The following is a 13,472-nucleotide window of genomic DNA, read 5'->3' on the forward strand; positions in this document are numbered from 1 at the left end:
GAACCAACCATTATAGTGCGATAGTTGTTCACATTGTTTACATCTCCTCCTTTGTGCAAAGGTTTGATCCAATTTGCACTCCAATCATGAGGCATGCCATACTGAAGTGCAAGGTTTTTAATGCGCATATCCAATATCGTGTTTTCTTGCTTGTCCATTTAATCATTTCAGCCTTGACACCTTGAAGGTCACCTGCCTTGCGAGTAGCAAGTTTCTCAAGCGCGCGGCATACATCTTCAATGGTAAAGAAGGGAGACATAAACGGAAGGGAGCTACAACACTCCATCTTATCAACATTGGGCTGCTCATAGAGATTCTTACAATGCATATACATATCCTCAAGAGTCAAGTCACCAAAGCTCTCAACGCGCTTGCCTTTTAGATTTTGCCAAAACTTGCCACATGCATGTGCTTTCTCTTGTGCTAAAAGCAGTTGTTTTTCGACTTCCCACCTTCTCCTCTTCTTTTGAACAAGTGCTTTGTATGTGTGTGAACATTCCAAGTAAACTTCCTTGTCTTTGATTGCATCCAATCTTAGCAAGTGTTTTCGGGCTTGATTACATTCCATGTCAAACCATTTCTTCTTGGTGCTACCCTTCTTAGACCTTTTGCAAGACATGTGTTTCACAGAAAAGCATTCCTTCGCACAAGAGAAAATTACTTCTTTGAAAACTTTCCACTTGCATTCTAATGTTGGGCTCTCTTGATGCTCTATCATGCTTAACATTTGGTCCACCATATCAGCATATATAAGTGCTCGTTTGAAGTCTAGACGTAGGTACAAATGATTCACATCATGATTGGAGGCTACATGCTCGGGCCGTTTACCACACTTGAGGTCAATACATAACATCCTATGATCCGATTCCGGATTCCATTCACCAAGTGTAAAGCTTTGTATGCATTCTAGAGTGGCTTCAAAGAACAACATATAGTCAATCACGCTAGCACCGTTGTGCTTTCTACATGTAAAGTCATTGGTGCCTTGCCATAGAGATACACCATTTGCAATGAGCATTCCGATACTATTGCACATATGTAGAAGTGACTTTCCATAGTGATCCACTTCTTTTGCATCATTAGAACTTCGATTATACATGTATGAGTCATCCATTCTTCTTGAGACATATGGCATGTCTACTTGTTGTGTGTCGTGTTGTAGCATATTTGTGCGAGCATTCATGTCTCCAAAAACAATGAATTCACCTTGATCCTTGTAATGAGCAATGTCTTCCTCTAGTTCAACAAAGGGCTGATCTCTATCCATATTCAAGCAAGCATAAAAGTTGGAGTCATAGTGAGGAATGTAGCAACCGGCCACAAACATGACTTGACCATTTGGTGGGCTGATTTTCAGCTATAAGTAACGTTTATACTTATCTTCTTTGACAATGGAAACATCTTTCAAACCCTTTTTGGTCATATATGCTACGCCTCCTTGGCCTCTTCGTTGCTTTGCATTTTTGGCCCACATCAAAGAATGCGCATCGTATTTGTCAAATCCAAGAATTCATTGCGCATCATGCTCCCATGTTTCGACAAGAAGTATCACATCGGAGTCATTGGTAAGATCATCAATGCCAATTCCCGCATTCCATGGATACCCATTACAATTCCAAAAGCTTATTCGCAAGCGTGAGTTGGTCTCATAGATCATGTGTCCCTATTTGTTGGGTGGACTTGCATCCTCCTTAAGTGGCTTTTCTTCTTGAGGTGATACCTTAAACTTCTTGCTTCTTTCCTCATATGCTTTGCGACGTACATTTTGTTGCATAATAGTGCGATCCTCATATACATTACAACCTGTTCCTTTGAGGTAGATCCAACCATTGTCAAGGATGATCTTTCTCTTTACCTCATCAGCCATGGTACATACAATAGGTCTTTCTCCCGAGCGAAGGACTCCTTGTTTTCCAACTCGATGTGCACCATAAGCCATGATTCCTGACATGCCAAAGTGTGTAGCAAAAAACTCTTCAATAGCAACTGCAAGAGATTGGGGTGTTTCCATGCTTTCCTCCTTGATTCCACGAATGACGATGTTATTTGAGCGTTTTTGTCGTTCGTGCAATTCTTGAGTATCCACATTCTCTACATTCTTTGCTTGGACAACGGCTTGCGTGATAGGAGATGTAGAAACCACATTATCCTTACATATATCAGCCCATGATTTGGATGCATTTCTCATCTCACATACATCATGTCGTATTGTATCTATTGTTTCCTCTTTCAATACATGATCACTCTCAACTTTGCTCAAGCGCTCTTTCAATACATTCATGTCAACAAGAGAGCGTTTACATTCTTGAACTTCATTCTCAAGATGCATCAAGCGCGTTGTTTGCATTTCAAGAACCTTCTTGAGGTGCTCATTCTCCACAATGAGAACTCTTAAAGTACCATTCTCCATTGCAAGTGCGCGCAACTCTTCACCTTGTTTGTTGACGGTTTCTTGTAACGAGATCAAGTAAGCCATGATCATTGCTTCCATTGTTGTAGATGATGTGGTTGGATTAGCATCCAAATTCCTTGGAGATTTTGCATCATTCTCCATGGCGAGTGTGGCTTTTCCACCCTTGCGAGTTTTGTCTGACATTGCCTTCAAGTCGGCAACAAAAACGCAAAGTTTTGACAGTTTTTTCAGTTCTGAGATGCTGTTACAGCAAAGACTTCCATTACACAAAAAAAATTTGTCTTTACATCAATGCGTAGAGGGATTCGTGCTCTTCGATTGAGGCTATAGATCACCTAAATCAGAGTTCGGATGAGCAAGTTATGGTCAAAAGAGTGAACTGCTGTCTACTAGGTCAAAAAACGGCTGAGAGAGAGAGAGAGAGAGAGAGAGAGAGAGAGAGAGAGAGAGAGAGAGAGAGAGAGACGTATTTCTAAACAAAGGAAGAATTGGGAGAGATCAAGATACAAATTTTTATCTTTCAAGCATTATGAGCTTCGAAGTGCTGCAAAGGTCACAATGGTGGAAAGAAACCTACGTCTAATCCCACATACATTTTTTTAGAGGTTTTTTTATTAAAGAGAGAAACATATAAATGGTAGAGACTTTCAACGTAAAAAAATATAAAAAAAATCAAACTATCATGCATGGCAGCTCACCACTGCTTCACGAGAGGCCTAGGTATGGAATCCCACCTACTCTCTTTTTTTGTGAAGGTGATAAAACACACGGCCTGCACCTTGCTTTAAATTAAACGCTTCTAAAGAGAAACTTCATGAATAATCATGGGTCCATAATCCATTGCATTGATCTCATCTATTTAAATATAAATTAATTTTACTTAACTGCTATAGAACGCCAACACGGCTCTACACCTTGTTTAAAAATGCCAACGTCATTCTTTAAAAATGCCAACGTCTACACATCTAAACTAATTTAGTGCCATCCCCATCCTTCGGTATTTTCTAACTAAGTTCTCTCTCTCTTATTCTCTTCTCTGTGTGTGTGTGTGCGCGCGCGCAAGGGCTACAGAAATACATTTTCCCTAACGGAAGAAAACAAGAGAGCTTAAAATTCTACTGTTTTTCACATCAAAATGTGAAGCTTTTGCAAGTTACACTAAAATTTGTGTGCAGGTTAAAATATAGTGAGAGAATGAGAGAGAGAGAAGAAGAAGAAGAAGAGAGTTTTAACGTAGTAGGAAAATATAGTGAGAGAGAAAGAGATAGAGAAAAATACATTTTCCCTAACAAAAGAAACAAGAGCAAACTTGAAATTCTAATGTTTTTCACGTCAAAATGTGAAGCTTTTGCAAGTATCTACACTAAAATTTGTGTGGAGGTTTTAAATAAATAAATAAATAAATAAATATATATATATATATATATATATATATTATATATATAGAGAGAGAGAGAGAGAAGAAGAAGAAGAAGAAGAGAGTTTTAACGTATTAGGAAAATATATTGAGAGAGAGAGAGAGAGGGAACCTTTAGCTGACAGACGATGAAGCTGCCGCAAGCGTCTTGGAAGTGTTGAGGAAACTTCACGCAACACATGTTTATGGCGCTGTTGACCGATTGAGTACGGCAGTGCTCTCTGTGTGTGTGTGTGTGTGTGTGTGCAGGAACGCGCTCGCTGTCTCGCTGCTGCTGGGAATGCAGCGCTGCTCTGTTTAATATGTTTGACAGAGACGCGCAGCGCAGCGCTGCTTAATTCCACTCTGCTCGGGGAATCTCGGAGGGGCAAGGAATCTCGGAGGGTGGTTGCAGCTCCGCAGTGTCGACGTCTGAGTAGGCGGCGACTGAGTAGGGAAGGATGGAGGAGAGGACACGTGTCCCTCGCTCCACCCGCCTTAAAGAAGTAAATAGATGTCCTCTTTGCATTATTCAACCCTCTTCCTCACTCTCTCAGGGGCACATAAGTCCTTTACGTCCATAGAAGAATCCTGATTTTAATATAAAATATATGTCCTCTTTTAATTATGCAACCCCCCCTCTATCTCTCTCTTTATTGTAGAGAGAGAGAGAGAGAGAGAGAGAGAGAGAGAGAGAGAGAGAGAGAGAGAGAGAGAGAGAGCAAGATGAATCCAAAACTAATCATGGGAATCAAGATGGATTTTTTATATACATTTTACTCATTTCCCAATTTAATGCCTCCTTATAAAGGTTGACCTCCCTTTTTAATATGGAAGAAGTCTTTGCATATTTTTTCATGGGCTGCTTCACAGTCAGCATAGTTCCGGACTACCTATCACACTTGAGAGATCCATCACTACAATCAATAAACACAATTTGACTCAAAATTTATTTCAAACAACAATCAGCATGACCATGGACAATCAAATATCAATTATTTGTTTCACCTAAAAATGAAGGTGCAATAAAAGCATTTGCACCAAGCATCCTTGCTACTACATTCTTCAAACACCATAACCTTATACTAATAACTCAAAATCGTAGTCTCCTACAAATTCTAGTACGTGCTCTAAACGTCCAAGGTCCAAATTCTACCAAATGATGACATATTTGGTGTGGTGTATCAACTTGAGTAAAAACCCTAAGTCGGTACTACTCATCAAAGCATATAAAGCAGAGCGTTGCATTGATAGGAAGCTGGAAGCCAACAAACCAAATTGTGGCAACTATTTGGTCACCATTCTCATTGTGTTCAAATGCAACATGGTAATATCCAAGTGTAAAAGATGACAATTGCCCAAGGTATAATGATAACTCGTACATTCCAATAAGTACATGTGAAAATGTGCAACACTGCCTGCATTAAAAATAAAAATTGTTAGTTGGCACACTTATTGGAACAATTCTACGGCTAATGCTACAGTCACAAAGACTATATATTACCCTAAAACACCAGATTTCTCCAAAACATGAACCACTGTATTTGCAGATGTGTGTCCACAAAAACAAAGGGGATCTAAAAAATGACAAAGCAAAATGTATATGGCAGTGATGAGAGTAAGAACCAATGTCAAAACATGCACACAAGCAAAACTTACTTTGAACCTTTGATGTGCACGACCTACAACATATGGAATGGCACGTCAAGGATCCATCTGCCATCACAAGAAAGAAAAGGCAATAAGAACATGGAAATTTCATTATTTGTGAGGAATTGTTAAGCTATGAAATGAATACAAATAATTCACTATTCCAAGGAGACAGCAACATACAAAGATCATCCGGTTGTCAATTGCAACACCTCTTTGTAAACAATATTTGGAGTCCTTGTAGAAGCTGATAAAACCCCATCATTACTTTGTAACTTTCTATTGTCAACCACAACCTTGATGGCATTTGAAGATCTTACACGAGACATAGCCACATACAACTGTCCATGGCTAAAAACTAGTGATGCCAAATATAGTCCCAAGATTCCAAGTGTTTGCCCCTCTGCCTTGTTGATAGTCATTCCAAATGTAAGATTGACAAGGAATTGTCGTCGTCTCATATAAAAAAGAAGACCAAAGGAGCTTGTGTGACAAAATCAATCCGTGGTATCAGCACAATATCCCCACCATTCTTGCATGTGATTATCTCTGCTTCTAAAACTCTACCATAGAGTTGTCTACATATAAGCCTTGTACCATTGCACAAACCACGCCTTGCGTCCGAATTACGCAACAACATGATTGGGGAATTTTCTTTTAATTTGAGTACATGCGGTGGATATCCACCCCCAAGACCTAAGGTATTTAGAAACTCAAGTGTATATAAGTGGTGAGTTTGGTCCTCATTTGAACAAAGGGAGTCTGCACTCAGGTACTCTTTGCTTACAACTGATAGCCGTCTCAAAGCAAGACTGTTTATCATATCAATTTCTTTATTCTTTGGCGCAAGAATGCCTCGCTCTTTGAAGAAGTTAGAAAAATTATCAACATGCGACATGCTCCCATATATGTGATCAATCAAATTTTCAATAGAATTTCCTTCCAAAAGCATGTTAGCGGGAATGACGACATCGTCATCGTCAGCATCTGCATGCACATCACCATTGCAATATCAAGTACCCATGTTGCAAAGACTCTTCTGCCTGAATTGTGGCAGAGTCCACCAAACGCATGTTTTCTGTCAATTTCAAAACCTCTATTTGTTTCCATATGTTTGAATTGCACAACGACTCCCGCACTATGTCCTCACGTCGCCTTTTTGGAACAACTGGAAAAATTTGTCTAAAGTCACCTCCCAACAATAGTGTCTTGCCTCCAAACAAAACATCTTTCTGCATGATGTCTCGCAACGTTCTATCAAAAGCCTCAAAAGCATGTCTATGGATCATGGGGGCCTCGTCCCATACAATCAAAGCGCTTTGCTTTAGTAGTTCTACAAGATTGCTAGTGACCTTCACATTACATGTAGGGTGGCTATTAACCTCTATAGGTATTTTGAATCCTGAATGAGGAGTTCTTCCATAGTGAGAAGCAATGCAAAAATTCCAGACGATGCACAAGCTAGTGCAAATTCTTGCTGGCCACATAATCGAGAGAGCAAGGCATTATATACGAAAGTTTTTCCTGATCCCCCAGGCCCATCCAAGAATAATGTACGTCCCCTATTTTTTTCAATAGCTTCTAGAACTGTACGATAAGCATGTTATTGACCTAAATTTAATAATCTCTCCATCTCCGAGGCTAAGTTTGATTGCTCGTGTACATCAAACATTATGTCCTCTTGAAGCAAACTATTCTCAAGCATTTGCAATTGTGATCTATCAATTTGAGGCATGCTAGGAAAGTCACCCAAACTCTTTCCATGTACCCTCAACAAATTATCCAAGATTGTCAAAGCCTGTATCATTGCCTTATTGGACAAATCATCATCATGACCATGAGTTGTTAGCACATAAAAATAGTCCTCAGAAAACTGTACGGAGAACTTTGTCCATAACAGCTCAGGAGAGACTGGTGCACACTACACAAGTATGATTGCAAAAAGCTCATGCAACTGTGGTCCACTTCGGCTAAAACTTCCCTAGCCTCTTCCAAGAACATCATCCATTCCTCATCACTTTGTAGCATCCCTCTAGCATTGCAAGCATCCTTGAAGGTGGGATAAGTGCAACCATCAACAGTCTGGAGATCTTTAAATGAAGTGCTACCCTTGCATACAGTAAGTAGCATTTGTAAGTAGTACAAGTCTCCAACAGATGGAACTACATTGCATATTCGACCAATGCAATCACCTTTCTTACGTGCAGTCCAACAATTTATATCTTTATTCCAAACCCATCTTTGTGGGAATTCTATGTAACGAAGATTGTGTGCAGTAGGTTCAATGTGATTTATGGCAAACCATTCTGTTAGTGTATTTCTTATGTTACAATCATTCCTCAGAAGTTCTCTTACGTCGGTCGTGTCTTGAAAGGTCACAGTGTTTTGCATGGGAAGGTGGACATGAAATCTTTGTACCGATGGCTTTTCACAGTGCATGTCAAAACCAACGATTCTCCATATTGCCTCAGATGAGAACACATATCGTGCATCAAGGTACCTTTTTATCTCGTCAACAATACCTTCCCCACCTTGCATCACAATGGTTGCTCGATCATACCCCTTATATAAGTACTTGTACAAATACTTCACAGCACTAATTGTAGAGCACACTTCAACATTGATGTGTGCTTTATATCTCATTGAAAGCAATGGATTGTAAGGCACCACCCATTGGTTGTCTAAATTCTTTCCCTTTACAATCAGATACTTTCCATCATCCCTTCTCATGTATGTGGGATACCCATTGCTATCAAGCGTTGTGGAAGCAAAAGACTTTCGAGGGTACTTGAACCTACACTTTCCTTCTCTCATACATGGACATTGGGGATACTCAGTACCACAGGGGCAGTGTACATTAGAGCAACAAATTATCTCATATAGCTCAGGAAAGGATTGCTTATCAGGAAGTTATGCACAAACCAACCTATCATAGTCAGCTAATTCCATAGGCTTAAATCTTCTTGCAAGAATCAACAAAATATGTGCATGAGGTAGACCTCTCTTTTCAAACTCGATTATGGACACGTGACCTACTACATCTCCAAACACTGACCTCTTAATCAGTAGAGACATCATGTCCCTCAAATTTTGGTATAATACTCTGCTCACCAAATCTGGAGGATCTGAGGTATCTTGTCCAGGCAATAACGCATCTTGTATCTCTCCCCAGCATGGATTACAAGTGAATGTTATGAATAAATCAGGTTTTCCTTTCTTTCGCACTGTAGCCATAGAGTCCTGATATAACTGATGCATATAGCTTGGCCCTCCTATGAATGAAGATGGTAAGACAATCCGTCGGCCGGTTCGCCTACCAATGACTCCCTCGACTCCATCTCTTGTTCCAACCATATCCACCAAACCTGCATATGATTCAGCCTGAAGTTTTTCTTGGTATTTCTCACCCACAATAACCTAGACTCTTACATTGAGCTATATGCATCTACAATGTATTGTTGGAGGAGTCTACTCCCTTGTAGGAGGCACTGTATACTGTCATCCCTTACTTGAAGCCAATACGCATAATAATGTTTTTGACTTGGCCCCATATAAATATTCCATCCATCTTCACCCCATGGAAATAGGAGTACATACAAAAATGAAATATATGCTCTGTGTGTGTTAGAGATTCTTTTCAGTCCCCCGTGTACTGAGTCGATTAAGATGTCACGATGGCCGACGGTCATTTTGTCCCCATGACCGGGCATAATAGCTGCAATCTCTCTACCACGTGGTGCTACATACTGCCAACTACTCGCTCGGTTTTCTTTAATCACCATAGAGATATTAGAAGCTTGTGGGGTTTGCATCATTGCACGGATAGAACAAAAGGCTTGGGCATACAGATTGTAACGATGGATCATATTCTGCAGAATATGCAAGGTGCACTCATTTAGATCTTTTATATGGCGTAATCTATTTTTCAGATCGTGCTAGGTGTCATAGAAGTAAAGTTGTGCAAAGCGTGGTGCGATGTTAGCTTCTTGATTGGGCATCAAGGGACCAATGCTATGATATGTTTGACCATGTACTCTAAATGTGTAAACTCCTCTACCTCTCATAAACCTATCATCTATATGCGCACCCAAAGATGCAAAAGCCAATACACTATTATAGGCACGTATGTTTTGCAAAAATTCTCTAATGTCCTGTCATGCATGAGATGCACCAATTCATTTGGTGGAGGCAATAATGGAAGCAACTTCACTTCACCATCTCCACAAGATTACTTTCCAACAAAAGTTTGAAATGTTTTCCCTTCGTTTTTCCAGCACATTGCTTGGCATTTGTTGCAGGAATAGACAAGTCCACCAAGATTGTGTAGCAAGCACTTGCCATAATGGAGAGGCAACAAAGAGGAGATAGTATTGGCCCCTTGTTCAGGATACACATAGCATATGGACAAACACCCCTTTTCAACCTTGTTAAAGTTACCTTCATTATATGCAGTATATGTCATATGTACAAATGTCTCTACCACCAAAATATCTTTGTTGTGATCATTCACCGTTACAACTTTCTCATCACTATCACCAATTTCATTTCCCATGCATTCTAAAGTAACATGATCATTTCCATGTTTCAAAATACACTCGTGGTCCAAACTATCACGGTCAATTTGGTGTGTAGTAGGAAGCATTGGTCGATCACTTTGCAAGGTGTTTTGAATTTCTTGCAAAGGTTGTCAAACCCTACTTCGTCTTGCATTATCTCGTCTAGCCCTACGTGTCTCATCAAACATTCGAACACGTTTTGCATGTCTAGGCGATAATATTCGTGGTCCAAACACCATATCTGCACAAGTAAAAAGGGATCTATGCACATGTCATTCTTTAAAGCTTGAATATTTGCGTAATACAATGGCAATACACATGTCGACAATAAGAAAAAACAAACATAGCAATTTATTTACATTAAATCACATCAATACAATGAAAGACCACACACAATAGTTTATTGATTAAGAAAGATCTCAATTACATCCAAGACACATGCCTTGAAAGCTTCTAAGACCAACCTAAGAGGTACTTGTTTTCTCAAAATTACTTTGATTATGGCATTCAGCTTGTTTGTGGTTACTCTTATCTCACCTACACCTGCGCTATATCTATTTGCTACAGCATTCAGCTTATTTGTAGTACTCCTTATTTGAGGAACAATGCTATCCAATACATTCACATAATCTTCATTTGTTTTACTATAAAGATCATCAAGACGTTTTAGAATTTGGTCTTGTGTCTTCTATACGCGAACTATCGATGCTTGGATGTGGTTATGGTTTCTCGTTGCATTGCTCTTTATTTGACTTATCTCTTCTCGGATATTCCACAAATATCCGCCTTCGACTTCCATGGAGCCTATCAAGTCAGAAGTAGTGTCCATAGAAGCATCATGCTTATCTTCAAATCTAATACAAGAAGAATGTATTTCCTGTAAGGACTTAATGATGCGTTTACTTGGAGCCATGAAGGGAAGAATTTCTCCACCACGCTAAGCAACGTGTCTACGTGTAGTTGTTACATGATTCATAGAAGTTCCTACAATGGTAGTCGCTATCTTGGTTGACTTCACTATTCGAGATGAGCTTGATGGATTTTTGTTGCAATGTTTTTCCACCCTACATGTAGTAAGCATTGCAGGAAGCTTCCTTGCAAGTCCCTTTGCCACTAGAACGCTTTTAGATGTTATTGCAGTTTCCAACATTGGTAGCAGAAGAGATGGGCTATTATCTAAGTTGGTAGTGGCTAACTAGTCATTGCCAATAACCAAAGACGTGCTATTGTTAATCTCCATTATCTGTTGCAAGATGAAAAAATTTACAAATTGGTTATTAGATTCTTGGAGAGAGAGAGAGAGAGAGAGAGAGAGAGAGAGAGAGAGAGAGAGAGAGAGAGAGAGAGAGAGAGAGAGAGAGAGAGAGTTTCACTTAAGGATAGACAGGGATATAATAGAAGACATATGAGAGCAAGAAAAAATGTGCATTGATTCTATATACCCAAAAGAGTTAAGAAAGTGTATAAACCCATTACAAATTTGAAACGATTCACATATACACATTGAGGGAGGGACAAAGATAAAGAGAGAGCGGGAGGGAGGGGGGGGATGCATATTTCTATATGAAGCATTTTACTTTGTTTTTTGGTATGTCAACATATACAATGCAACGTACTTGCAAGTATCATTGAAAATCATGACTGCTCTCTATCTAGGCTAAAAATGCTACACTATTCCTCCTTGAAACACTAATTTAAAGGCATCACTAAACTTTTATTCTAACAATGCCCCAAAGCATATTTACACCCAACATAGATATCTTCAGGCAACTCCTTTGCCTTTCGAGGAACAAAGACCCTTGTGCTCTTCTGAGGAAGATTCGGATGTTTAGGAAAATCACACACACACATAGAGAGAGAGAGAGAGAGAGAGAGAGAGAGAGTAGATATAGTTATTGTGCTTTTATGTAATGTGTGTTTTTGTGTTTATGTGTGTGTGTGTGTGTGTGTGTGTGTTTGTGTGTGTGTGTGTGTGTGTGTGTGTGTGTGTGTGTGTGTGTGTGTGTGTGTGTGTGTGTGTGTGTGTGTGAGAGAGAGAGAGAGAGAGAGAGAGAGAGAGAGAGAGAGAGAGAGAGAGAGAGAGAGAGAGAACTTTTAAATGAAAGCTCCAAATTCTTTCCAAACTCAGGAGGCTAGCTTACATAACAAAAGCTCATCTAGTATGAAACTCTAAAACATTTTGTTGACTCCCAAGCTACCCAGGCTACCTTACATAATAGACTTAGATACTTTATTTCCTTGAATCCCCTAAAGCATTTTCTAAGATCCTAAAAAAAAGCTGCCATCATTTCTGTCAATGGCCTTAAACACTTGGAAGGATCCAAACGCATACGATGGATCTTCTTATCAAGGTCCACCAATGACTTTCTTTCACTAAATCGGAAATAGTCTGCTCTTATAATGAAAGAAATGTGTTGTTTTTGACTTGCTGCATCAGTATCCTTGCAACCGGTCTCATGGAGTGAAGCAAACTCTTCACAAAAAGTGCAAATTTGCAAAATCATCCAAGATAAAGCAGATACATCAACACCTTTTGTGTAGACATCTTCATCATCGATTCCCATCAGCTCTGGAGCCAGCCATGGTCTCAAGTCATGATCCTTCCTATGTGGAGTTTGGGAAACACGCTTCTCGTAACCCAGTCTCATGGACAAACCCTAGTCAGAGGTTGGTGATACTGGGTGAAATCTAGCACAACATTTCTTGGATGAAAGTCACAATGTAACACACCTTTGCTATGAGCAAAAGCTATTGTTTGTACCATAGCATGAATGAGAGATGGTGCATTGTTACAAAAGGCCTCAATGCGGCACATTTCAGCTTCAGACAATTACTGGATCAGAACCTCTATGAATCCCTTGGCCATCTCTTTGAAGCTTTCTTATAATTCTGAAATAAGTTCCCTTCTCATAAGGAAGAGACATGAGCATATTTCAAATGGAATCTCCATTGAAATAAGGAAAGATACTTATCCATGGAACTTGTCGTGTATGACCGATGCTTCGAACAATCCCATTTTGCATAAGATCCACACTCAACTCTTTTCCAAATGACTTGAGGCGAATTTCAGGGGGTCCCAAGTACTTTTTAGCAACATAAAATGGACCTCTCGGAAAGAAGGACATACCCTTTAGTTTCACTTTTTGGCATGCTCAACACCAATAGAAAAAGTACATTAAGAATTTCTAAGCGTGCTATCCAAGTTGTCAGCAAGAGCATTTTCCATAAATATTTCTCTATCTTCCACAGCAATGGCCCTATGAGCTTGGGCCGCTCTCAATTTCTTGGAGAGGAAAAATTGTACATACATGTCGCGAGCTTGCTTGGTCTTTGCTTTCTGTGCACGCCATTGCAAGTACCATTCCTTCAGCCTTTCAAAGTTCACACCAAGCGGCAAGCCATCATGTAAATCAATGCCACATTTTGTCATGTTGCCGATGATTGAGGACATACACGA

At 39.7% G+C, this 13,472-nt stretch overlaps 2 protein-coding genes across 2 annotated transcripts; both read right to left on the minus strand.

Annotated features, from left to right (window-relative positions):
• Positions 1 to 5,916: 5,916 nt before the first annotated feature.
• Positions 5,917 to 6,411, minus strand: LOC147459116 (uncharacterized). Its single transcript, XM_086511551.1, has one exon. It carries the CDS (start codon positions 6,409 to 6,411, stop codon positions 5,917 to 5,919), a length of 495 nt encoding a protein of 164 aa, XP_086367677.1.
• Positions 6,412 to 6,457: 46 nt separating this feature from the next.
• Positions 6,458 to 8,189, minus strand: LOC147459117 (uncharacterized). Its single transcript, XM_086511552.1, has 3 exons — positions 7,437 to 8,189; positions 7,123 to 7,380; positions 6,458 to 6,811 (listed from the first exon to the last, which is right to left on the minus strand). The coding sequence occupies exons 1-3, from the start codon at positions 8,187 to 8,189 to the stop codon at positions 6,458 to 6,460; spliced, it is 1,365 nt and encodes a 454-aa protein (XP_086367678.1).
• Between the last annotated feature and the right edge of the window lie 5,283 nt (positions 8,190 to 13,472).

Source organism: Adiantum capillus-veneris, chromosome 4 (assembly GCF_014529385.1).
Source record: "Adiantum capillus-veneris isolate H3 chromosome 4, ASM1452938v2, whole genome shotgun sequence".
NCBI classification, from domain to species: Eukaryota; Viridiplantae; Streptophyta; class Polypodiopsida; order Polypodiales; family Pteridaceae; genus Adiantum; species Adiantum capillus-veneris.